At 42.4% G+C, this 27,125-nt stretch overlaps 1 protein-coding gene across 1 annotated transcript in view; it reads left to right on the top strand.

Moving 5' to 3' along the window:
- The window catches only part of tox3 (TOX high mobility group box family member 3), a 40,414-nt gene extending 14,952 nt beyond the window's left edge, over nucleotides 1-25,462 (top strand). Inside the window, exons 2-7 of the mRNA XM_069174325.1 lie at nucleotides 8,446-8,511; nucleotides 15,375-15,626; nucleotides 21,913-22,176; nucleotides 22,295-22,525; nucleotides 22,695-22,775; nucleotides 23,005-25,462. Of these exons, the coding sequence (XP_069030426.1) occupies nucleotides 8,446-8,511; nucleotides 15,375-15,626; nucleotides 21,913-22,176; nucleotides 22,295-22,525; nucleotides 22,695-22,775; nucleotides 23,005-23,868 (1,758 nt within the window). The 3' untranslated portion in view covers nucleotides 23,869-25,462. The remainder of the gene's footprint in view (nucleotides 1-8,445; nucleotides 8,512-15,374; nucleotides 15,627-21,912; nucleotides 22,177-22,294; nucleotides 22,526-22,694; nucleotides 22,776-23,004) is intronic.
- Nucleotides 25,463-27,125: the final 1,663 nt, after the last annotated feature.

The following is a 27,125-nucleotide window of genomic DNA, read 5'->3' as shown; positions in this document are numbered from 1 at the left end:
TTTAATACAGTCAGCCCTGTAGTATATAATAGACTGATATATGAGTCACCGCTCAGCAGTTTGTGCTTTTCAGATTTATAGAGATTGAACAACTGCCTGGTTTGTGCTTACTGTGGTATTCTGGTAAGAATAACAGAAACGACACAGGTTGCACACTAACTTGGAAAGTATTGTCACAATACACGCAGGAGGATTTCAAAAAAATCTGTTACTGTGCTCAAGAATTTTGATGAGAAAGTAACTGGAACAGATGAAGAAACTAAGACTAAACAACCAGCTGGCTGCACACATAGCTGCAAATGAGATTCAATTGGTTATATACTTTAAAGGGCTTTTTGTAAACAATTTTTTCAAAGAAACATTTTTAATGTTTATGAGCATCCCATACAGTTAAACCAAGTGGATATCTTGGCAACATTATTCACAAAAAATATGCAGTATGGCCTTTTACAGGATTGAGTATCTTAATGCTCTCAATGCTTCGGGCTTGTACAGGAGAACAACAGCTCTTTTAAGGCTTCTTTTATCTGCACTATAAATGTATAATTTATTGTTTTTATTCACACAATTAAATATGTTCTTTTTCAGACATTACTAGATAGGACATAGAGGTTTGTTTGGAGTCCATCACTAAAAGCTCTTGTCTGCGCACATTCCCAAAGCTACTTATAATGAGTGTATTAGACAATAACGGCACACAGGGAATAGAAAAATGCATCTGTCCCACTTAAGCAATAAGAGAAGACTCCACTCCAAGCAGCTTTCAATAGAGCTTTATGTGAATCCAAGTCCCACGGCTCATAGCCATCTGACAAACCGAGAGAAGTAGCACAACCATCATCATTAGTGCCACCAAAAACAAACCTGTTTCCAGTGGCAGAGAGCCGTTCTTCTCCTGTGTGACATTTAATCATGTGATTTCTAGCTGTTAGCTGCCTTAACCCAACAGTAGCCTTCTGCTCTGCAGAAGAATGGCAAGCAGAGCGGAGGAAGCGTTGGTTAAAATCCACACCTCTGATACCATCTTGAATTGGAGTTGCATCAAAGCTGCTGAGAGTAAACAGCCTTGAGACATGGCTTCACAGTAAAAGCAAAACAGCGCCAGCAAGCCAAGCCTTTCTCATGTTGCTTCCTCAAGAGCTGCATGTCCATGCAACAGCAGCCATTGTGAGAAAGCTACACCATGTTTCTGAGGCCCTCTCCATCGACTAAGCTCCTTTGTGGCTGCGGGCCAATGGCTTCACACCCCGACAGATCAAAGATGGAACCCCATTTAGCTTGCGCTTTCTTTTAGGATTTGCTCTTGAGAGTACAGAGCAGACTCAACAGCTAGGGAAAGAAACGGGATGTTGGATGTTGACCTGCAGAGTATTGAGACTGCTGGGCTCAGGCTATTGGTCCATTATGACAAATGCCGAGACCATCTTTGTTTTGGCAGCATTTGCAACTCTTTGGCCTCAGAGAAAAACAGTAGCTATGGTGAGCCTCAGTGTGTTTTAGCTCCATTGTGTAACATGATGCCATTGGCTGTGGCTGTGCTACAAAATTAGGGTGATAATGTGCAACTGCAGTCACTGTGTTTACTCTTAAAACCAACATTAACACATAGAACTGAATACTATAGGAGACTTCATTCTTTTATGTCTTGATGTTTAAACTAAGGACAATTCCAAATAAGAGTTGGATTATTGTGTTGGCAATGTCCGTCTGTTGGTTAGTCAGTCATCCCTTTTGGTCCCGACTTAAATAGCTGAACAGCTGTTGAATGAATTGCTGTTGAACTTTATACCTAACATTCATGGTGCCCTATGGATGCATCCCAATTTGGTTTATGACAAAATGCCAGCAAAACTAATAGAATTTCTGAGGTTCAGCTTCATCAGCTTCTCTCTGTTAAGTGCGCGTTACTGGTAGCATGCTAACACACGAGGTGTGAATGTTAACTGACCTCGAGATTTGATTTGCTTTCGATTCATCTGCCTGTCAATGATTCAATTTCACGATGAATCTCAGTGTAACCCAGGTTATTTTCTGTGGCGAGACACTCCAATTCACAGATGTCTCCTTAACTCCTCATGTGCATGCTTTTGGCAAACGGTACAATTTACAGATGTCCCCTAAACGCCTCGTGCAAACGATTGGTAGATACTACAATGTACAGATGATCCCCAAACTCACTGTGTGCAGACTACAGGTAGAGGCTGCAATTTACTGATGTTCCCTAAACACTCACATGCAGGCTATCATTAGATGCTAGCTCGGTGGCTCCACAGAGAACACTGAGCACCCCCGCTCAGTTACTGCAGTGCTAACAACTCGTGTGCGTGCGTGCGTGCGTGACCAAAAATGAGTTCGTCTGAAATTCCACACATTTTATCTACTTGCAGGCTTCACAAGTAAAGACTACTGTGTGAATGGGAAACACTGCGCTACAATTTCGAATATATGATTATTATTGATCACTGCATCAATGAAGAATGTTACATGTCTGCATTAGTATCAAGACATGTCCCCACCTCTATGAAACACTAAACTGAGATGGCAAATAGTACATTTCCTTTTAGTATGGTACATTATTACCTGCTAAATGTCAGCATGTGTTTTTATCATAAGCATTTTAGGATACTGACATTCGCACTTAGTTCAAAGCAGCTCTGTGCCTGAATACACCCTCACAGAACCATTAGCATGGCCATAGACTCTTAGTCCTGTTATATGGTGCTTTTAAATTGGGAGAACTGTCATTAAATTTCAACATAAGAGCCCTGAAATCACTGGTATTGTGCCTTTCAGTCATCGTAACAAGCTCAGTGGTTTAGCACTGATGTGGTTAAATGTGTTGATATAAGAAAAAAAAAGAAAAGAAGTGTGTGCCAGAAGTTTACCTTTCCATGATTGACAGCTCTTCTCTTTCCAAACTAATGTACAAACTGATGCAGTCAACACAACTAATCTCATTCGCACATACTTTAAAAGCAACGTAAATATCTTACAAATGCTGTTTCACCCTGGTCTGTTTGTGTCTCCATGTTATCACTCTTGTACACCGTGTCTGTGCTGAATATAAATTTAGCCCCGAGGAATATGCTGAACGCACAAACTATACTTTGCCTTTTACTGTCTTTCAACACCGCCATAATGACTGGGAAGCTTGAAAAAACATAATACATATTTGCTGAGCTGTGAAATCGTTGGTAAGTTTTTCCTTTATTTTGATAGTTAAGCTTGTCATTTTGGTTGGATATGCAAACTTACTTTCATGTGCCTTGATGGAATTATAATGTTCCTGTACCATGTAGAGTAATTTGAAGAATAGAGGCTCTGCTTTTGGGCTTGCTCATGACAACCCCGTCTGTCATGTTTTGCTCTATTTTAGAGGCTTATGTGATGACATTTAAAAAGTTAAAGGTGTCGATTCGCATGTTTAACAATCTCCAGTCAAACCTTAAATAAAGGTAGAGCACTGTTAAAATGATTCCCTGTGACCAGTGGTTTTGTGGGAGTTGTGGTATCTCTGCAAGGGTTTAAAGTATTCCTTCAGGTCCATGTTTACTAAAGTAAAGCAAGCTGTGATGACACTGGTCGAGGGCTGAGTGGTCTGTGTGGTTTGAGACGGGAGATAATCACCACACAGCCTGAACAACACTGTCATCAGCTTGATTCAGATCCCACACAAGACTTTTTCTCACGCTGCCGCTGAGAGGCGAAGGAAGAGTGAGATGCTTACAATGAACTTCCCCTCAGTGCTACCTTGTGTAGTTGAGGACTAGCAGCCTTAATGGTGGAAAACAGTGCTGGGCTGGGGGAGTAATGATTTTAGCTTTAAACTGAATTACTGATCGATCGTGCTCGCAGATCAGAACAGAGCTTGCAAGCCGACTGTGTGGACATGCTGTGTTGTGGAGTTGCTTTACAAATTGACTTCTGCACACATAGGAGGAAATATATCTATATATGTCAGCCTCACGCTGCATGTGCAGCAGGCTGCTGGGCGTGAATAAGCCCTGTGATCACCAGAAAGGCAGCTGCAGAGTGTTTATGCTGAATTGGGTTATAAATGAGCATGTATTTGGTGAGGAGGGAACGGGAAGATAACTTTCCCAGAGGCAACGGCACAGCCCGGCCGAGACGGCAAGAAAAGGAAACGGTGCTGCTCTTTTGAGTCCCCTGTCCCCTTCACTCAATGAGAGGCTCAAACCTGGCGCTCGGCCGAGCTCTAAAGGAAATTACATAAAATAATACAGAGCAAATTACAGCGGCTTTCTCAGGATTGGAGGTTGAGTTTTAACTGTGGTGTTTTCGCAGTCTTTTATGGAGACCACTGGAGAACATATTAGCGCAAGTGTCATGTTCCAGAGAACACATGCTAGGCTGTGATTACCGAGCTCAAGCTGAACTGTAAAATCGCTTGTCAGCAGTTGATTTGTTTCTGGAAAAGCCTGGGCTCTTGATTGAATTAGTTTGGTGGTTTTCAGTGGGGAGCAAGAATGTGTCCAATTTGGTTACCTGCTGACAGACAGCACAGATATTGTGACTTTTTGATTGTAATGCAAAACCTTTCAACTGAAGTCGATTTGAAAATGCAGATTGAAAGAAAGCATTTATTCTTTTTATTTTTTTCAATGGTTAAGAAAAAAAAAAAAAAAAAAGCATGTCATCCTGTATTTTCCCAGTCATGTTTTATCATTTATTCTCCATTGACAAAGCAGTATTTGATGTTCAGATAATGGGCCAGTGCATGTTTTTCCATTTGTATGCATGCAGGGATGGCAGCTGTGCTATCAGAGGCTCTTCAGGCGTGTATTCTGTGGATCTCGGTCTGTCCAGTTCATGTTTACTGATAGGATCTGTGTGGTTACTCCATCATATTGGGGGTGAGATGGGGTCATGTTGGTGCGATATTGTGTTCGCCCTGAGGTTGAAATAATTTTGTTTGCTGTAAGAGCTGTAAAACACCTTATTTCCCACTGGACATTCTTTCGTACAAATATTCCTGCGCTGGGATTTAAAAGGTGAAGGCAAAAAAAACGCATCAAAATTACACCGGCTTTACTCAGAAAAATACAAAATATGTGCCGTTTAAATTGTGATTAGAACTGTCCGGTCTGATAATGAACATCTCTAAAGTATTATTGTGATTAAAAAGAAAACGCCATTTACATAAAAACCCTAGACATTCATATTCATCCCATTCACTGCGAGGCTGCTTGGTTTTTCTGTCTGCCTGCGATCATGCAGACAGTGGAGTCTTTTCACGTCAGGATCAGGGTGCATGTAAGCTCTTAATTCTCTGCTGTTAAACAGTTATTGAAGAAATGTGCTGCTGGTGCAGAAGGAGAAATAAAAACACAGAGTGCCCAGCGTTTGCTCTGCCGTGTAGCCATGTCTGGCTCTTGGTGCGGCTCATATTACAGAGCACCTTTAACCGAGAATTCACTCTGTTAATAAAAGCCTCACAGCTATTTTAGAGCACCACTTTCTATGGCTTCCCCATGGTTCCCCTCTGCCGGAAGAGGCAAAGCACGCGAAGTACATTTTATCTGGAAATAGGAAGAAGTGAGATGCAGCTCTTTTTTGAATGCATGAAACATCAGTGCCTGGACCTTGACTGTAGTGGCGTACTAGACATTAAAGGCCAGTATTTTGTATTCCAGGAACATTTAACTTGCAAAAATCAAGTTCTTTAACTTTTCATTCATGTCTATTTCTAAAATGCCCCCGCATGTGGACATGCACACAGTTGTTTGGCCCCTCACATGGCAGCTCTCGTCTACCTCGTCACATCATTTTAATTACAGAGCCTTCATTGTCTGCGCTGACCCATTTTAGCGCCGTCCCTTACCGTCAGCTGTGTGGTCCCTCCAATCACACTTAATTTCATCTGGCATTTGACTCAATCGGCACTGCCGCAAACATGAGCACCGGATGCAACCCCCCCCTCAACACCCCTCACCCCCCTACTTCCCCCTTTAAGAAATGACAAGGGAATAACAATAACAATCTCCACTCTCTGCACTGGTCGTCCACCGAGGCCTACGGCCCGACGTGGTACAGCTTTTAATGGTAAAGATTGATACCAGTGGCTAGGGACATTTCTTGGGATGTTAGTCACAGTTCTCTGAGGAGCCGCAGCGACTCAGAACTGCTCTTAAAGGGCCCTGGAAACGCAATAAAACATGACTCACAGAGACAGCTTTTCACACCACTAATTGGCACTTGGTCTTAACTTGATTCTGTTTTCTCTAATGTAGCAAATGTGCTTTGGATCAATGTCCGTACTTGCAGAATGCAATTCAGCCATACCTCTCAGTGTGATGTTTGTTTTAATAAGACATCACTTTCTGATTTGCAAACACTTGTATGCTTGTGAAGTTGTCATCTGCATTACCCAGTGATATGTAACATGGCAAGTAATTCAGTTTAAAATGTGTGACTGTTAATGCCAGGAAGAAGTTTGCAAGGAGTCAAAAGCGTCTCCACTTACAGGAAGCTTTCACAGCTTGTTTTCTTTCGAGGCAACAGGCATGAATGTATCCAAATATCTATATTAAAAGTCACGGATAGATTTCAGATGTATGTTATTTGTGTGGGATTTCCTGAAATTCTGCGACCGTCACTAGAGAGACGCAGGGACAGAAGAAACAGAGACAGCCCTGCACCAAGCCCTATCTCGCCCCACAATCAGAGCAATGTTCCTAGTGCTTGAATAGAGAGGGATATCTCTGAGACTTCAATTTATTATCTAAAAGAAGAAGGGGGACGGAGTAACACTTCCAAGATAAGCTCAGCATAAGGTTAATTACCAGCCGAGTGGCTGACGTAACCCAGCCGTGTCATGTCTTGAAGTTACACACAGCTGGGAAAACGAAGGAGCGCTCGCAATTGACAGTTGTTTCTCACTCTGAGGCCCGCGAGTCTGTGTGTCTTTCTACATTTGTCTGCGCATTGGTGCAAACATGTAAACCCCCAGCGCTCCAGTCAGATATAGTTTAGTGGGGCAGCTCCAGGTAAGACCGCACCGGAGGCCTCGACAGCTCAAACCACCTGCTTCAGCAACTGCTAGCAGAGCTTGTGGCTCCCCATTCTCATTGGTGCGTAACACTGTTAACATTGCTGCTGACTCCCCACTCTCTCTCCAGGGCATAGACTAATTAATGGATACCATTCGCAGTTGATTAGCAGCAGTTCTTTCGGTAATTACATTCGCATACTAACCACTCAGAAGAAAAGGAGAATAGAAAAAGACACAAAGGGCAAGAAAATATATTAATGCACTTCTCAGTTCACTCTGATCTTAATTTGTTTCCACTATTGTTTGGTTTCTGCTCTGATAAGAAGCCTTTTTCCCCCCCTCCCTCTGTCTCTCTCTTCCCCCGTCTATTGGAGTTTTTAGTCACTCATGGTGTTTTAAGAGAGTGACTTTGTAATAAACACACAAAAGAGATTACTGCAGAGCTTTGTTGAAAATAGGTAGAGTGTTCTCAGAGGAACCTCATGAAGACGCAAACGCGCAGTGATTCTTTCCCCTCTGAGCTGTGTAGGCTGGGTTTTTGCTCTCCTCACTCACACAGAGGTGCATTGTGCTCCTGGGCCCAGCTGCTAGCCCATAATTCTTCATTCTATGTCCCATTGTTCCTACCTGTCAGCGTGGTTGTGTCTCCAAAGAAAGGAAGTGGCTGCCATTTTGCCAGCAGGCTGTGTGTGGGTTGGGAGGGGCGGGGCGATGTTGTGAAAACATGTTATTTCTTACCAAAGTACAGGGTTTTAATAGCTTATCAGCTGCCTTAAACACTGATGTGTCTTTACAGTGTGGCACTCACAAATCCACCACTGTTGACTTGGTTTCACACAGTTATTTATCTGATATTAACATGTAAATATCAGAGCAGAATACTCAGTGAAACAGGCTAAATCCAAAACTCTTTAATGCTCAAATCAGATCCCCCATAAGCTTGGTTAAATACAAAAAAAACATGTCAGCCAAATAAATTGTTGAACCCAGCTCCCACTGACCCAAAATGTACTCCACCCATATTAAAAACACCCGCCACCTCCTTATTTCCCCTCCGTATCACTTCTCTCCCATAGGTTATTTGAAGTTAATAACCTGCCACTGCTTGGTGATACTTGGCTTTGTGATGCAAACGTATCCTTAATTGCCATCCCATAAGAGCTGAATAGCCCGACCAGATTCTCATTACCCTGGTTTGAATTGGCCTGGGCCCCTCGCGTGCCTCTCGTCATGTCACAATAATGGCAGAGTGGCAGAATGCGCTTGTGCGTGCCGAAGAAGGGGTTAACTCGGTGTGCAAACTTTCAGAGTCGAAGTGTGACAATCTGTTTGAGTGACAGGTGTCTGTTATGAGGGGGGGGGCATCTTGGGTTACACTGCATGTTTTCTGGACACTGGTGGGCTTATTGTGGTTTTGTTGTCTTCATTTGCAGTTCCAGAACAACAACAACTACATGAACATGGCCGAGGCGAATGGTGCCCTGCTGGCTGCCGGAGATGTGAGTACACTTTACTTTTTCCATATGCAAATTAGCATCTTTATTTAAAGATGTGCAGATGGGTAAAATTAGTGACAATAAAAAACCAATGTCAAAAACAATAAGATATTTTCATGATGATGAATTTTAATTTTGATCACAAGCAGCATTTTTTTTATTGTCTGAAAGATTCCTCTTTGTTCTAAAACCCATACAAGAGTTTACAGTTCTAGAAGGATGAGGATGACCAGGCTCTCCCTATGTTGTCACGCAGGAACTTCTGAGAGCTGAAGCTAATGTGATCTGACTGTGCACTCTGTAAGATGAAGTGATATCTTTGGAAGCTCAGGATACAAACACCTGTTTTCCCCCTCTTTTGAAAGACATAATGAAGAAGGATAAGAGTTGTGTCACTATAAATAGCCACTCTATTTGCTGGTGCTAACAAAAGTTAAATGTTACCAACAATCTTTGCCTGTGGAGCTGCTGGAATAACTTTGCACTGTACTGTTTCATTTATAGAAAAAAGGAAGTAGTTGTTTCTCAGAAGGTATATAGGCCTAACCGCCTCTGTGAGCCATAGTAGTCCTAACAGTGTGCTAAATTTACCCATTTTATTCCCCCTCCACCCACTCCGCTGCCCTGTCATTAAAGACAAGTGCACCAAAAATACCCGTCATCCTCTGTGGTTCAAATGGTCCAATCTCTTCCACAGATTGATCTGGCTACAAAACACACAGCAGAGCATCATTACACAGTCTGGAAATACAGAGCTAGATATCATTGTTAACCTTATTGTTTTCATTCATGTCAGCTGGGCAGCAGGGATGCAACTGTGACATTCAAGCTCGGGCAGGCACACATAAGTGTTGGGGAGCGCGCGACCTCATGTTCACAAAGTGGCCTCTTCACAAAGCCGGCAGAGTATTATGGAAGAAGTCTAATTTTCCCCCACATTTACGCTGAGTGGGCGAATCTTCTGTATCCAAGGGGCTACCGTGGCCCAGTGCAGCAGGGACCACGCCGACACAGGCTGCTCAACAGCGTTCAGCCCCCAGCTGTGAGGGCCCACTGTGGCAGTAAGGGAAAAGGGGGGGATTGGCTGGAAGGGGGTACTCCTTGATAAAAAAAAACAAAAAAAAAAAAAAACAGCCCAGCTCATTTGCATTTTATCAAAAGGAACAACTGTTTCCAGTGTTAGGGCACAGATGGTATTGTGCTTTGAAGGAAACGAAGAGAGAGACAAAGTCTTAAGTATAGATTTTTCTTTTCAAGCGGAGTGTCCAATGTATTGTTTTGTTGCAACCTGAGCTAAAGTGACTTCCTCTTTGAGTTGTGAGGTTTCATACCATATCCACTCTAATGCCATATTAATCTACTTAATGTGTCTGGCTTGTGTTGTGATTACAGTAATAGAGGAAGTCTCGTTGATAATGAACAGCTAACTTTGACAGCAAAGTTAAATTTATGCCGCCACATTTGGTTAACTATTGTTTTCAAATCAAACAGTGTGGATGTTGTATATAAAGACATAGCCTTCATGGTTTCTATGAAGATATTTCCATTGGCGGGTGTGACCTAACTTTCTCAAGTCTAGAAATAATATCCTTTTATTTGTAGGAGTGAGCATGGGTAAATTCTCTCTTCAGAACTTACCATATAAACAGATTGGTTTGCTTCACTGCAAACGCTTTAAAGCTAAATTGCAACCTGTTTACATCCAGCCCAATTCATGCTGTGTATTTAAATTGCATGCAGTACGTATTGTTCAAAAGGCAGAATGCTTCTCAGATCAGCAGACCCCTATTTGCTGTTTGGATGGCCAGTGTATCATTTACCTTATGCACTTAGAGGATGAGATAAGATGACCTTGGTGTGCCTGGTAAAGCATACATCCTAGCAGGGAAAGCTTGACTGCTTCCCTCAGGGAAAAGGATACTGTACACTGAGATTGTGTTCCACTCAGATGTATCACTTTACTCTCTCAATCAAATTACATTCATGTAATGAACTATAAATATGTAGAAATGGACTACAAATGATCCAAATTTGAAATAATGCTGATTAGGAGTGCCATGGTTGATGTTGTCAGTTGAGTAGCTGCACTCTGCCTGTCTAGATATTTGAAACTGGATCCTCAATCCAGCCTCTATTGATTCTGAGGCCTATTAAATGCAGTAATTGCATGCTGCTGCCTTTAACAAGTCTTGGTTATTGCATCTGTGAATTGCATTACTATGTTTATTGAAGGACTGGGACTATTGCCTGAAAAGCTTTTTCTTGCTCTTTGTCCCGATATTGAAAAAGCACCGTGGCATCACAGGGATAAAACACTGGAAGGGAGAATTCACTGATTCCCACCCTATTCGCCTCCCTCTATATTTCTGTTGTTGTAAACATTGTTGAAAGGTTCCATTTATAACAAAAATAGTTCAAAGAAGGTTCATATATTCTTTATAAACCTGCATTATACCGGTTACCACACAGTTTTGTGAAGATTGCCTGCACTAAACTAGCAGCAAAATTGTAAGGATGTGTCCGTGTTGGTCGAGCAGTTAGTCCATCACTCAGCAATTGCTGGATAGGATGATCATCCATGAAATTCATGTACAGGTATTCATAATTTCCAGAGGATGAATCATAATAACTGGTCCCCTAAATTTTAGCACCACCATGAGGTTGACATTTCTTTATTTTTAGTGAGAGGTCTTGGCAATTAAAGGATGGATTACCATGATAGTTGTAACATATTCATGGTGCCCAGAAGAGGAATACTAAGACTTTTTGTCAAGATGGTCATTGTTTCTAGACGTGTATGACTTTGGTGATCCCCAGACTTATTTCTTCTCCCACCACCAGGAGGTTGACATTGGTGATTTTAAATTAAACACAGTGACACTACAAAAATAATGAGTTAAGGTTAATCAAAATGTTTTAAGCTTAGTCTTGCAAATAGAAAGTGTGTCTTTATCCCAAACCCAAACTGGAGCTGGTTCCACAGAGCAGCTCTGCCTCCCATTCTACTCCTGGAAAATATCAGAACCACAGAAAGCCTGCACTCTTTTAAGGGAAGCACTCCGTTAGGATGACACTACATCTTTAATGCAAGATGGAGCTTGATTATTAAGGGCCTGGTATGTCAGGAGCAGCATATAAAATGCTATTCTTGATTAATAAAAAAAGCTAATATATGGGAAATGCACTCATTCATGCCAACTCCCAGACCAAATACAATCATTTCAGATATGTCCTATTTTAGAAATAAAAAAACAACAACTGTCATCCAGGCTTTTAAACATGCTTGAAATTTGACAAATTAATTTATTTGCTCTGGTTTCATAGATAAATATAACAGGGTTCCATCTGCATACAATGTGAAAAGTATCGGACCTAGCACAGAACCTTGCGGAACTCCAAAACTAACTTTTGTGTGCATAAAAGAGTCATTGCTGTCATGAACAAATGGAATCTGTATAGCTTCTGAAACCCAGTAAACCCCACATTTAGGTTTTACTTGGTAGAATGTAACACCTGTTAAGAATAATTTGGAGTACAGTATATCAGCTGGTCCAGTTTTACCACCTCCAATAGGCCCTAAGAACTGGGGATTTCCCACACACCTGCTCATGCTGGGCACATCAGGCCTCTCTGTTCCAAGCCCTGCTCTCCCTACATACCACTGAACCCTGTGGCTGCCAATGAAAAGACACACACACACACACACACACACACACACACACACACACACACGCACACACACACACACACACACACACACACACTATGCCTTTTCTTTCACTCTGTTGTGTTCTCCTTTGCGCACCCCTTAACATATACATGCCTGCACATCCCAAGCCAGCATCTGGCTTGGCACATGGCTATGCTGAGCCTTTCAGAACAATTTAAATGGATAATCGGGCTGGTGATGCGAAGAAAGTGGATTGTGCATCTCTTAATCTCCGATCAGAGCCCCCTAAGCTGCTCCTAGTGCAGAATTAAACTGGCTTTATGTGAAATGACACCAGACGTTGTGCAACACTGTAACACTCTGTGGGTTCCAGTAAAATCTGGCACCTCTTCTCTGGGGAGAGGGCCCTTTCTACACACACTGACATCCTCCATGCCCCCACCACCACTACCACCATATGAGACACAAACTCCATGCCTCCATTATCAGCACCTATGTTGTTGATGTTAATTTGTATCATCAAATACGAATATTAACAAAGGGAGAAGATGCACAAAAGCACAGTCTTTGATACTGATATTGCTCCATCTTCCCCAAACTTGTTTTTCTCTCCTCCTCTATCCTCCACTTCCTGGCTGTTTAGCAAATACTAAACACCATCATCTCTCTCCTTCAACGACATGTCTGTGTTTCACTTAAAGGTCACAGTCATGCTTGTGCTGTTCTCCTACAAAGGTAGAGCTGACCTCAGCCAACCTTCCACTTTGACATTTCTCTCAAATCTCTAGGTTAGCTCTGTAATTCAGGCCACGGTGCACCAGAATATAGGATCCAGTGGCCTATATAGTTCTGCCCTGATTTACCTTACACAATGTAACACCCCAGGAAACCTACTTACATCAGCAAATAGTATCCAAAGTCGAGCAAGAGCAAAAAATGTAAGTGATGTTTCCCTCCTCAGAAGCAGCCCTGCAAGGGCTTATGTTGATGAATGCAGCCAAAGTATCACAGCCTGAGCAGTATATCTGACAATAGTCGACAAGGCAAGACCAAGACAGGGTGATACTTTTCTGTTGGAAAAATTATAATAGTGTGCAGTGTCTTCAGATTGCTACGTGATACGATCCAGATGAGTCTGGGACCAGAGATCTGAAGGCTGGTATGGAGACTGACCCTGCACCACAGGGCAAGTTGAAGAACATGAATGAAGACTGTGATGATGGATGACCTCTGATCCTGTCCATGTGCTACTGAAACTTTTTGTTAATGTCTCATGACAGCTTTGTTTTATTAACTTTATAAACATACTGTTTTTTTGTTTTTTTTATCCACATGCTGCTGAACAGACATTGTGGACTAAATTCCAGAGATTCTTTTTTTTTTGGAGTGGACTGAAGCACAATATGACAGCAGAGGACTGATAGTAAATGGTTCCTAGAGAAGGTGCGCGTGATTTATTTTGCACTCAGCGAGCCAGAGGCCCGGGCTGTGATGAATATGACCTTAACTCCTTTTGGAAGAAGAACTGATTCTCTGGCTGTGAAACAAGCGCTGAAAAGTGAAACGATGGTAGGGAGCAGCAGGAGGAGAGTAAGAAAATGGGAGAATAAAAACTCTATTAGCTTCCCCTGCCACTGGAATTCATCAGTGCTTGTCAAGACAGCTGCCCTGAGTAGGCAATGAATTAGTTTCAAGTGTCTGTGTGCTAAAGCAAGCAAGAGGAACATTAATACTCCCTAATCAAGGTCTGTGTTGGCATATTCCCTCTGTTGTCTCCCTTCTGTTATTCCATCCCTGACCGGAGACAGAGTGACAGAACCGAGGAAGACAAGATTGTTAGCTCCGTTGCTGACTGTAGTTAACTGTCAATATCAGTTTGTAGTCGTTTTAGGTACAGTACAACCTCACGTCTGCTGGGGTTAGGAACTTTATTCCTATTTATACAACATGCTAAAACTGAAAGGCCTGGCGGGATGCTTTACATGTGATAAATGCTCTAAGGTTGTCAAATTTTGGTAAGAGTGAGTGAAAAGAGAGCTTGATAAAAGCCAGCACCCCTCTCAAAGACGCTGGGTTTATCTCAAAAAGCAATTCATGATCAACTCCAGGACTCGTAGTCCCTTTGAGAATTAAATGCATGTGTGTGAAAAGGTGAATCGGCATACGAGAGGCTCATTCGTGCTTGTTTGCATTGGCATAGACGCCCGTTTACGCCTGTTTTTTGGCCAATTATTTCCATGCCAGGATTGTCTGAGAAATTTCAAAGAGTAAAAGTGACCCAGGGCCAAGCAAGTAGCGTTCGAGATCAACCCGAAGCATCTTCCGATGCAGATACTGGCTTCTTTTTGTTACATTCCTCTTGCTGTTCAACATTTTCAATAATGCCGGGAGTTTAAAGTGATTTAGCACTCTGCCACTATGTGTTCAAAAAAGTGTTAGCAGTTAAAACCATGTCACTTTTACTAAGAGAGCCTTGCTTTGAAGAGGCTTTCGGTAACTTAACAACAGAAGCTGAGCCCAGCACCTCCGACAGCATGCTGCTTGGCCCTGCATTTATGTGGACCTGCAGAGTGGTCATTGTGAGGGTATGAATATTTTGGCTTTTCGGAGAGCAGCTTAATGCAATGTGCAGATGAAAACAAGACCCAAGTAGGTGAACAGTCCCATCTCCAAGAAGGCACATAAGCAAATTAAGTGTGACCAAAAGCTTTAATTTGAAAGGCAGAAGGATTAGGTTGTTTGATGAGCAGATTTAAGGGTGCAGGCAAGGGGAACAAAAAGAAACACTTCTGGCCAAGCGTAATAATCTTTGAAAATGTTCTTTAAACCCATCTCCCTGTGACGTGTATTTTCACTGCACTTCAACCCAACATCTTCCATCCCCAAGATTAAGGGCTTTTATCATGTATCCCCTCTCTCCCATGATTGCTGCTTGATATTTTTACTTTTGACGTCTTCCTCCGCACACAAGTGGACTTTAATAGGTTTAGGAAATGTTACATCTTAGTGCACTTACAGACAAGTGTATTACCACTCTACTAAAACACTCCATCTCTTAAACAAAGTCGTCTGATTTAATCCCTCAAGGTTTCCTTCCGGCATGTTAGATAAGGCCCACCTCAGCAAATGCTTCTTGGCTGTTTTTGTGTTGCTGGATTTCACAGTTTTCCTCTTTGCCTCTCTCTCTCTCTCTCAGACTTTTCACACGCCCAGCTTGGGAGACGAGGAGTTTGAGATTCCTCCCATTACACCTCCACCTGAGACGGAGTCCGGTCTGGGTCTTTCGGACGTCGAGTCACCGTTCCCAGCAATGCCAGAGCCGCCAGCTCCGCACAGGGGTCCCTTAATCCCTCAGTTCCCCCCACAGAGCCTGGATCTGCCCTCGATTACCATCTCCCGCAACATGATGGACCAAGAAGGGATGTCTGTCAACAATGGCCATCCTGTGGTGAGCACTGCCATGCATACATACCACTATTAAACCACTATTTTATCGTCATTGGTGTACGCACAGAAGTCCTACACTAGTGCTGCTCCGGATGTGTTTTTTGATGGTGCATCCAAACTGAAAGATATGATTTAGAAGCACATACTACTGGAGACCCCTGATTTCAATCTTTAAATGAGGCCTTTTTACTGAACCATAATGTCACCTTCACAGTTTTTCTACACCTCCTGTTGTCAGCGCATCTGGCACAGCATCTGGCCTTGTTTACAACACAGGAGGTATATGATCACATTGAGTAAATGTCATGATATTGTGTTACTTACTGGGAGGATTTTTTTTTTTTTTTTTAAAGCACCCAGAGCATGGATGATCCCCCCCCCCCCTCTGTAAGGTGAACAGATGTGAATAGATCACAGGTGTTAGAGTACAAAGCGCATTCATCCCCAGAAGGACAGTGAAAACGGGACCCAAAAGTGCCACAGTTTCACATGCTCATATTTAATTCATGTTACCTTCAGAAGCTTTTTTTTTTTTTTTTTCTCCTCTCTCTCTCTGCTGTAAATGCTGATCCATGCTTTCAGCCCAATGTCACACGAGGTCTTCAAAACCGACACACGGTATGTTTTTGGAGTTTAGGATCAGCTTGGTCTTAGAGGTGTCAAAAATTACCCTCCTAGTAAGGTCCTGATGAACATATTTGTAGCTCAATCCTCCTCTCAAATGATACGGATGGTCAAACATGGAACTGCCGAGTGGAATAATCACTTTCTTTATGTTGATACTGTTATGTATTACAGATTGTGAGATTGTTGTCTCAGGGTTGGAAAGGCATTTTTGAAATGCCACAATCATAGGAGCACTGAGGAGGGAAAAATGGAAATGTCACTCGCTGACTAGTCGTCTTCCAGACCTATTACAGAAATGGAAGATTCATTTAGGAGAGAAGAAATGAAAGGACAAAAGGCATGAGCGAAGAAATGATGATATAGATGCGGAATTTGCTTTGTGAGTCACAAATCAGATTGCATTTAGAAGAGATGCTATTATCATTATAACTGTGTGAATAAATGAAATGTATTTTACACCCCCTGCTCCCCTCCTCCTCCTCCTCTCCCTTCTCGATAGCACATTTGTTAAATCACACTGATATCACATATTTATTTACCTTCCATATGAGAAGGGGCTATAAAATGTACAGCTCCTTTTCCTGCTTCCCTGCTTCTGCCATGTAAAATAATTGCGGCTTTTAAAATATCTCTGCCCGTACAGTAAGTGAGCCCCAGCAGGCTTTTCGCCTAAAGAATTTTCATTTCATGGTCAGTTAAGCTTTCTGCATCTGGAAGAAACGGAACCTTGACACAATTACATTCCTGACTGTTCTCACGACTTGCTGGAGGATTAGATTTGATTCTCAAACATTATTCCTCTTTAACACCATTTGCATGGCTCATGTCTCTGATTGTGCAGAGACTCTATTAAAAAGTGAGGGGAGAATGTGGATTTCTGCTCCTTGCCTCGTGGCTTTGTCGCTGGCACACCACTCGCTCGTTATCAGTCATCGCACATTGTACCGCAGGATGGCTTGCGGTGGCCCTTCATTTTTCCTGTAAATGGGATTGATCCCCAAAAGTCCTGTGACAATGCCTATAGAAATTCTATTCATCTCTGGTTTTATCTTTGCTTTGAAAAGAGCACGCAACTTTTTAAACGAGATAAGTAACAGCGCTGTTTGCAGTGCATTCTATATACAGAGACAATGATTTACGAAGGCCCTAAGAGGGGTGTTTTGTCATTTTGTCAGCACACTGATAAAGGAATGACAACCTTATATACATGATTACATTCTGTGTTATTTGTTATGGCTGCAGGGGCAAACAAATAAACCGTGCACTATTGCAATTACATTTTTCATCAAGCCACCACGCTCATATTTCCCAAACACTTGTCTTGGTTTTCTTCCTCTGTGCTAGCTTACTGGTGGAGAATACTTAGCGTGTGTGAAAGCCTGTCTCTTATCAGAACTTAATGAGAAACCCAACCAGCGAATATACCTGGGCTATTTTCTAAAGCTTCTTCCATGTCATCACATTGCCAAGTGTTCTGCTAATTCCTCTCCCCTTAATGTTCAGCGTATGTCTTGCAAATTGGCCACAGATGCCGGGCTTCTACAAAGAGAAATACATTTTCTCAGCTGCAATGTGCCTGGCAAGCCCTGAATCTGAAGTCATTATTTATTTAATCTGCTCTCCTAACAAGCTTCTGACTCTCATTTTTGTCTCCCAGCATGTGTCCTCCTGATTTGTGATTGAGTCTCAATAGTGCCAAATAGTACTGGAGCTCGAGCTGCCAGTGTTGCTTTATTCACAATTTCTCCTCGATTTTCTCCCTGCTGCACAGCGAGGATCTCTGGGTTCCATTTCAAAAACACCTGGTGCCTTCACCACATTTTAGGGTTTTCTTGACACATGTAGGCATGTACTGAAATGGGCTCCGTGTCCTCCGTGATTGGATTTGAAACCTACAGTAGTCAGTTGGTTGTATTAGATGTTAAAATCAATATTTAGGAGATATGAGCCCTGCCGTCTTATTACATTTACCACCATGTGGTGACGCATTATATATTTTTCATTACCAATGAGCTGTTTCACATGTCATTAGCTTTACAGCAGCAAAGATATGCTAATATCTAATAGTAGTCTATTCAGGCTGCATCATGCGAGATGGAAGTGAGGCTGAAAAAGCCATTTGTAGTTTGTTGTTCACATGATTTGATATGCCTTGATACTGTGTAGATTGGCAATGAGTATAATACCCTCAGTTCTGACTGGTCAAAAACCACTATATCCTGAATCAAATGGAAAATGTGAGCACTGTTGCAGAAAGCATGTTTTTCTACACTTCCCTCTTATCTCCCTTCCAAGTCAAGAAGCACTGACATGAGTTGTACATCAATTTAAGAGAGTGGATTTTTTTTTTTTTTCTTTTCGCTCCGTTTCTTTTTTTCTCTCTCTCTCGACAGACAGCTATTGTGACATATTGGGTCAGTCAGAAATGAAAGATATTCATGCAGGCATGCAATACTTGTAATGAAGTCTCAGCTTGACCTTCTGCATGATTGATTCTGTAATTTACTTTTCTCAGGCAGCTCTCAAACTGAAATGATGTCATGTTGGACAAGTTTTAAATACCCATAATGCACCGGGAGGAATGGTGGAGAGGGGTATGGGTCAGTGGCTGTAGCAGACCAAGGGGGAGGGAACCTACTGGCCTCAGTCTGAGGGGGGAGGAGAACGGGGGTTAGGGGGAGGGGGGGGATTTGTTTTTAAGTGGGGGTTAGAGGTTGCTGAGATAGATGGACTGAGTTTGCACAGCACAGAGAGAGAAAGAGAGCGAAGTGTGTTTGACTGAGACAGGGCAGAGGAAAGAAAAACAATTTATCTCTGTGCTATTATAGCCTTTACTGGCATTCAAAATTCCATTTTTCTCATTTGGCTTAAGCACAGACTTCAGCAGGTTGCTGAAAATGGAGGAAAAATAAAATGATGTACCCGTTTAGAAGGCGAGTAAAGGAATATGTGCAGAGCGCTGATAAACTATCTTTAATAGGACTGACCTTTCATGCTGGCGAAAGTTACTGGGGGATTCATCCTTATAATTACCATATAGATGATTTTACCCCTCTCCTGCCATGGAACATTTCCAAGAGCTCTGGCATTGATTGAATGGAAATTGAACTTGTTAACATTCTTTTCAGCCTGTTACAGCTTGGTGCCACTGTTCATAAATTCTCCCCAAATTCTGATTTCCAATATCTGTAAGAACAGACCGGAGCCTGTTTTCATTGACATCAGTGTTGAGATTTTTATCACTTGGTGAATGCATAATGTTCTATTTTGAGCCCTGCCGTTGTGTTTATTGGCCTGTGCTTATTGTGGAAAGGGTTTCACACATTGTCAATAGTCTGCATTTTTTTTTTTTTTCCTCATCTGCTAGTTTTCAGAATGCTTTATGTGGCTCTGCGTGGAGTGTTTGCTGTGTTAAGAGTGATTGAGGCCAACAATAATGTACAAAAAAAGCCATTTCTTCCTTTTTTTTTTTTTTTTTTTTTTTTTTTGCAACATATTGTTGGAAGCATTTTGTTTTCGCTAGCTGTTTTCAGCTTTCACATTAAAAGCAACACAAAGGAAAATGTTACAAACAGAATTTACATTTAAAAAAAAAAAAAAGACAAAAAAAAAAAAAAAAGAAGCCCTTTATTGATCAGAGAGTGCATTTCTGCTTGTTAGTGTTTCAGATGCAGAACACACCTCGACACACTCGCAAATCTGACTCGGGAGGGCACATCTGGCCACTGTGTACTCAAGATAAAGAGTTTATTTGCGGCGTTACGATGACTATCAAATATCTAGTTGGATATCTGCTGCGACTGCTTACAATACTGCAATCAAAATGCAAATGAGAAGGCAGAGGGACATAAATAAACATCCTAGTATTAGATTGAGATTCACAATCAAGACAACTATTACTGAAGATGATTTCTTTGACTAGCTTGTTATTAGCTGTTATGTTTTCATTCAGATCAGACGTGCTAATGCTGACGCCTCATTGCTGTAACTGTCAATTCTCCTTTGTAACGTGAGGTGCTAACAGCTCCGCGACTGCTCCTCCAGTTATTGTGATAATATGTGGCAGAATACGATATTCAGCAGGCTGTTGAATGTGATATAATTGAGTGCCTAACTGTGGCCATTAGCGCATGTGTTTTTGAAATGCACAGCTTTCAGTTTGAAGCCATTTCGAAGATTTCGCCGTATTCCAAGCAAATGGCAGAATGGGCCATTGCTCTAAGTCAGAACTGCACCATAAGGATTGGGCAAAAGTGTTATTATACAGATGGCCACGACTAATGAGCTCAGTGTGTGGATCTTTGATGTTCGCAGCGAGCAAAGAGCAAACGGCGGGCCATCGTGTTCTCAGTAATGAAGATGACAATAGCACTTGGAACATGGCGGGTTTCAGATATGTAAATCACATTCATTTGGACGCAGGCTTGTTTATTGCAGCTTTCATGTGTGATATTTCCATATTTGAAGAATCACGACAATATGTCTTCAATTTCTCTCCCCAACTTGGCCTCGCCTTTCACAGAAACCTGCTTGCACATGTAAATATAAATCTGCTCTCACTTCATAGATTGTATTTATGATAAGCAGTAGACATGGCATATGAGAAAGAAATGGATTGTAGATCCAATATGTTTCCGTCTGAAACGGTGTCACAATATTGTTTTTGAAGACGGGCATTCATAAGGTTGTTTCAATAAAGCCAGGTGCGTGGGTTTTATGATGTGTTGATGTTGGGAGAGATTGAGTTTGCGCTGCTGAATACCAGATGGATGTACCCAGGGAGAACAAATCACCTTTTCTGTTGTGATCACGTCGCCTTCTCTGTTCCATGTCAGCTCTGCTGGCTCTCTGATCAGTCTTCCCTCTAGAGAGCTGGCAGGCCTCGTAATTTCATCCGCACCACAATCACTGCAAACATGTTGCCTGCACCTTCTTTAAGACTCTTTTAGGAACTGAATGTTTTACCTGTAAAAAGTTAAATAGATGTTGAAAATGTTATTACATTATACTGCGGATGGCAGAAAGGAGGTCTGGTGCTCTGAAGCTTCATGCTTTCGGCTGGTTGATTTATGAGGTTGATGGCATGGAAGTATTTTCTTTCCACTCTTTGACAGTCAAACATGATATATGAAAGGTGCCTCTTCCACAGAGCTTTACCTTAAATAAAGTATATAGCTGTGTGGCTACGTCAAGCTGAACTGACATGTTGGTGCATGCATACAAATGCACTCTTTATTGTGGCTTTTGAAGTTCCGTACCACAGCACGAGTTCAGTGTTCCCCTTCAGGGACAGGGCAGTCTAAAGCTGGATCACTGATCTCCATACAATAGAGTTTTGAAATGAATCAACCGAGCTGTGTAGCCATCTATCACTGGCTTGTAAAGTTGGCTCCTTGGGTGTCAAGACAATTTATCATGGCTTGTAATAGAGACATTTAACACCCAGGATATTATGACATGTGATCTGCCACATAACAATCCACAGAATCCTATGACCCGGTTTCTACTCTGGTAAAGAGATACAGGTTCATGGGCTTGGACAGCAGGGTGTCACAGCGAGTAGAGAGAGGAAAGGGCATCAATCAAATGAATAGTAAAAAGAAAGAAAATTACATAATATTATTGTTTTCTTAACAAGCCCTCTTTGTTTTTCCGTTCAGAACGTTGGACCGGGCCATCTGCGTCAGTACACACCCAACCCAGCCATGGTGATGAAGTCCATCATCAGCATGAACAGCCCCAATGGCATGATATCAAGGAATCAGCTGACTACCATCAACCAGTCCCAACTCAACGCACAGCTGAGCTTAAACATGGGAGGACCCAACATCACCCACACGTCCCCATCACCGCCTGCCAGCAAGTCCGCCACACCCTCTCCCTCCAGCTCCATCAACGAAGACGACCAGGACGACGGTAACAGGGTGAGTGAAGAGTTACAAATCATTTGGACAGCTGTGCTAAAGGATAATTGTAGGAAATAGACGTGGTGATGTTAAAGGACATTTTTCTTAATTTCTTTAACTATTGCTGTCAATTTAGGTCATTGGGGAGAAGCGACCCGCCCCCATAGATCCCACGAAGAAGCCCAAGACCCCGAAAAAGAAAAAGAAGAAAGATCCCAATGAGCCCCAGAAGCCGGTGTCTGCTTACGCCCTGTTCTTTAGAGACACCCAGGCTGCCATCAAGGGTCAGAATCCCAATGCCACCTTTGGAGAGGTGTCCAAGATTGTGGCGTCCATGTGGGACGGTCTGGGAGAGGAACAGAAGCAGGTACTATAAAATGTAGTTAGCAAAAGTTTAGATTAGATGGGAAACAAATGTATATGTATACAATCTGTCTAATGTCCTCCATATTGCCTGAAGTCATTGTAATTATCTCTAATTTAAAAGAAGTTGTACTTGTCCATTCACACGTTTTTTTTTTTGTGTGTCATAACAGGTTTACAAAAGCAAAACAGAAGCTGCCAAGAAAGAATATTTAAAAGCCCTCGCTGCATACCGCGCTAGTCTGGTTTCCAAGGTGAGAAACTGTTTCTTCTGTTCACCTGAAAAATTTGTGAATTTAACAGAAAAGTTAATTAAATTATTTAAGATTCTTTGCATCATATTTTGCACTGAAGTTGTAGAGGCCTATTAACGATTGAAACAACAGAAGCTGGTGTAGAAACTGTACCGTGCACCTATAGATGGAGGAAGTAGTGAAAACTGTGGCTTTATAAATAATGTTTTATATTTTTCCCTCCATCCAGGCTGCAGCAGAATCGGCCGAGGCTCAGACTATCCGCTCGGTGCAGCAGACTCTGGCCTCCACCAGCCTGTCCCCTGGCCTGGTGCTGCCTTCACCCCTCAACCAGCACCCCTCCATGCCATCAGCTGCCCAGGCCCTTCAACAAGCCCTGCCACGGGCCATTGCCCCAAAACCTCTGCAGATGAGACTAGGGGGCAGCCAGATCGTGACCTCGGTTACAGTTTCCCACCAGAACCTGCCCTCTGGGATGCCTCCGCAGCTGCTCGGCCAGATGGGCGCCGGAGGGGCCATGGCGGGTGCCCAGTCCACGGCGGTATCTCAGATGAGCCCTCCCATGCAACCGGTGCAACAGCATGCGATGCAGCACATGCAACAGCAGCAGCAACAGCAGCAGCAGATGCAGCAGCACCTCCAGCACCATCAGATGCAGCAGCAGCAGATGCATCACCAGCAGATCCAGCAGCAGATGCAGCATCAGCATTTCCAGCACCACCTCCAGCAGCAGCTGCAGCAGCACCACATGCAGCAGCAGCAGCAGCAGCAGCAGCAGCAGCAGCAACAACAACAACAACAACAACAGCAGCAGCAACAGCAACATCAGCAGATGCAAATGCAGCACATGCAGATGCATCAGCATCAGCTGCATCAGCAGCAGATACAACATCTCCAACAGCAGCAGCAGCAGCAGCAGCAACAACAGCAGCATCAATCCCAGTGTTCCCCACCCCAGCACTCTCCTGGTACTCCCCATTCAGTGGGAGGCTCTGCATCGCTCGGCAGCCCCCAACCAGCCCCGCAGCAGCAACCACACCCCTCCCAAATCCAGGCCCACGCCCAGGTCCTGTCCCAGGTCAGCATTTACTGAGCCAAATGGAAATCCTATCTCTCAAAGAACAGGAATAGAATAAAAGCATCATCCCACGTTGCTTTTCTAAGTTGCACTTAAGAAGTGTGTCAGATTTAGAATGTTATACCAAGAAGTTGTCCATTGTTATAGACAGATATGCACATGCGTGTACAGGGGGGTAAACATGTTAGCTGGGTTTTTGTCTATGAAATAGGCTGAGCTATGGCAGAAGCCTGTTAGGGTGAGCACCCAGTGATTGTTTATTTGTTTGTTTGTGAGGTCTTTCAGTTGTCAATTTGAACTGACTGGACACACGATATGTTGAAAGACGTGTATCTTTCACTGTTTTATTTAACAATAAAGCTTTATTTATGAGGCCAGAGTTGTCCGTTAAGCGCAGTAAAAGGACGTTTTGAATGCGTTTCAACAAAAGGATTTTTATCAGCTCTTGCCTGGACTGAATGACTCACAGGTTCCTCGCTGGAAACCAGTAACCCACACATCAGTCTTTGTTCCCACACTGGCCAGTATATAGCAGACTTTCTTTACTCCAACCTTTTCGCTTTCACCGTCATTCTCGCAGGTGTTACTGTTCAAATCATCACGCGTCAGAGGCCCGGTGATATTTGAACACACATTTAAACCATGTCACAAACCCAGACAATGTCTTTTGAAGAATGAGGGGGGGGAACTGAAAATACAAGGTCTTGGGACGCAGGTCTGTGGACGAACGACGGAACAGACTGAGACAGAAACTGCCATAAATCATTTATGTCATTACATCCTCAAACTGTAGCTGTAATCTGCTGTACATGTTTTGTAGAGTGGGGAGAGATGAGACCTCCGTTATCCAGTAATCTACCCTCCAAACAATTTGCCCAAAAGCGTGTAACAGGCAACCCCACCACCCCCCCCCAAAAAAAAATTCTTCTTTAATCTATTTGTTTTTACTTCAGATGTTTAACAATTAAATTATGTTTTTATTTTGTGTAACAAAGGGGATATTTTATGGTAAATACAAATTTGCGGATCAAGGCAGATGGTTTGGAGAATGAAGTATTTTTACTCTGCTCCTTGATACTGTCACTGTTTTAAGAAAAAGAAAACTAGCAGAGCCAGTTTGTTGCACTGCCAAAGCCAACTAAAAAGGCATCGGAGGTATTTTTGCCGGCTGTACAGAAGTCCCTGAAAAAAAAAAAAAGAAGAAAATGTTGTACATTTTTCATATCACCTGTTGTAAAGTTTTAATATGTGAGGCTTTAATTAAAACATTGTTAAACGACCTGTGGATTGCTATATCACATAGTGCATTTCTGCTCTTTTATACTTTTTTATGAGTTACAATTGCAGCGATTAATTTTGTTTGTATTTTGCTTACAAACCAACTGAATTGGAAGCTGTCCATAGAATAAATGCATATCGGTATGGAGTTCTTGAAAAGTTGTTTTCAGCTCTCGATAGGAAACGTAAATTTTAATGTTGGAGGTTTCGCTCAGCCATGAAGACGAATCCAGAGACATTCCATCACTAATATGATAGCAGCCATAATTTTGTATGAAGTATTATATATTTCTTTGTGTCTCTGTTCAAAATTAAAACTATCAATCACAAATATTTATTTGAAGGAATCGGTTTCTTTCAGAAGTTATATTAGCCATCATTTCTATGAGGTATTGCTTCATGTCTCCTTGTTGAAAATAAATACACTGATAAACATTCACAGACACAAATCAGTTCTTTGCAAGATATTTATGGAGTAATTCGGAGGGAAAACAAATACTTTGCAGGGATATATGAGCATCCATGTTGGCATTATTATAGTGTGTGCTGTTTCTCTGGTTTAAATGGAAGTCCATTGTAAGTGTGTGTAAGAACAGGGGACAAGGTCAGAATGTAACTGGTACTTGTCTCAATAACAGTCCCCTTCTCACACACGAGTGCATTGGATTCTGCCTCTTTCTTACTCCCTTCAAAATCGCTTCATTTCCAAGACATCCCCGGGGGTTTGCTGAGCTCCCTTGAATAATATGCTGAGTGGGGGAGGGAAGGCAGGCAAACAATAATTATCATATCTTCACAATAGGCTGTGAATCCACTGGCCCCGAGAAGGGCCCTTTTTTTTTTCTCTCTCTCTTTCTCTCGCTCTCTCTGTAACAGCAGCTGAGACATTTTAAACACGGGTTAATATTAGTTACAAATTATCAGAGAGAATTTGCTCCTGAGCTTCTGTGATAGCGGCTTGATAGAATTTTCAAATTTTGCTTTCTTTTCAATTAGTTAGTTTTAGGGAAAGCGTTTATAATTTGGCCTGCCTCCGCTGCTGCTGCGGCTGCGGTGATTGGCTCCTCAGCTCGGCATGGAAACGATGCCCATTTCTCTGCCGTGATTAATTGCAGCATCTGTCCTGTCAGAAGCCCGAGTGAAGAGGTCTGCAGGAAAACTGCAAATAAGTGCTGGCAACAGTCTTAAAGTGCTTATGATGAAATGAAAATTAAAAACAGCAAGTGCCGTGCATGACCTGAATCTCAATACAGCGGGAGAAGAGGAGAATGTGAGAGCGGGTGTCCATGGATACCAAACCCATGCTTTAAAAACACACAGTAATGAGGCTCTGGGAAATGGCTGTTATTATTCTGAACAGATTCACAGCAGAGCCCATTAATAATGCATGGAGCTCCTTGTTATTCCATAACCCCTCAGTACTGCGGTCACTGTGTGTACAAATATCTCACAGCCAGGGTTGGAGTTATGGGACTGTGCAATAAAAAGGTTACAGATATTTTCAAAACACTGTTATACACACACATAATTTACAAGAATAACACAGCGCTCCTCCTATAATGGAGCCTGGCTAAATTTGAATAGGTGAATAAATAAATTGCACCTTCTTTATGCAGCAGACTGTCTGTTGTATGCGTGAGATAAATATTGTTTTGTTTTTTTCCACAGTGCAATATGATATGATCGTAGAAGCGTGAAGCAATCAATATCTTATGGGCCTCTTTCTTCCTGTCCTCATCATTAACTAACGCTGATGAAACGCATGAAGGGCACTATGACATTAATATGTCATTTGAGTAATGAAATCATGAGGTGACCTAATTGTCCCCCTCTTCCCTGCTGAGGTCAGTTGCTCGGCACTGTGCCGATGATGACTAAGGAGTCAGATGTGGAAGCTCAGGGATTCTGTATTTTAATGATTTATTTGGCTCTTTTGTTGTCTTCCCGTTCACTGCACAGATACAATGTGAGTGTAACAAAAGCCCCGCTGACAC

The sequence above is a fragment of the Embiotoca jacksoni genome, unplaced genomic scaffold (genome assembly GCF_022577435.1).
Source record: "Embiotoca jacksoni isolate LCO1_2020_lvr unplaced genomic scaffold, fEmbJac1.0.p SCAF_6, whole genome shotgun sequence".
Lineage (NCBI taxonomy): Eukaryota > Metazoa > Chordata > Actinopteri > Embiotocidae > Embiotoca > Embiotoca jacksoni.
This window is presented reverse-complemented; position numbering and strand designations above follow the sequence as displayed.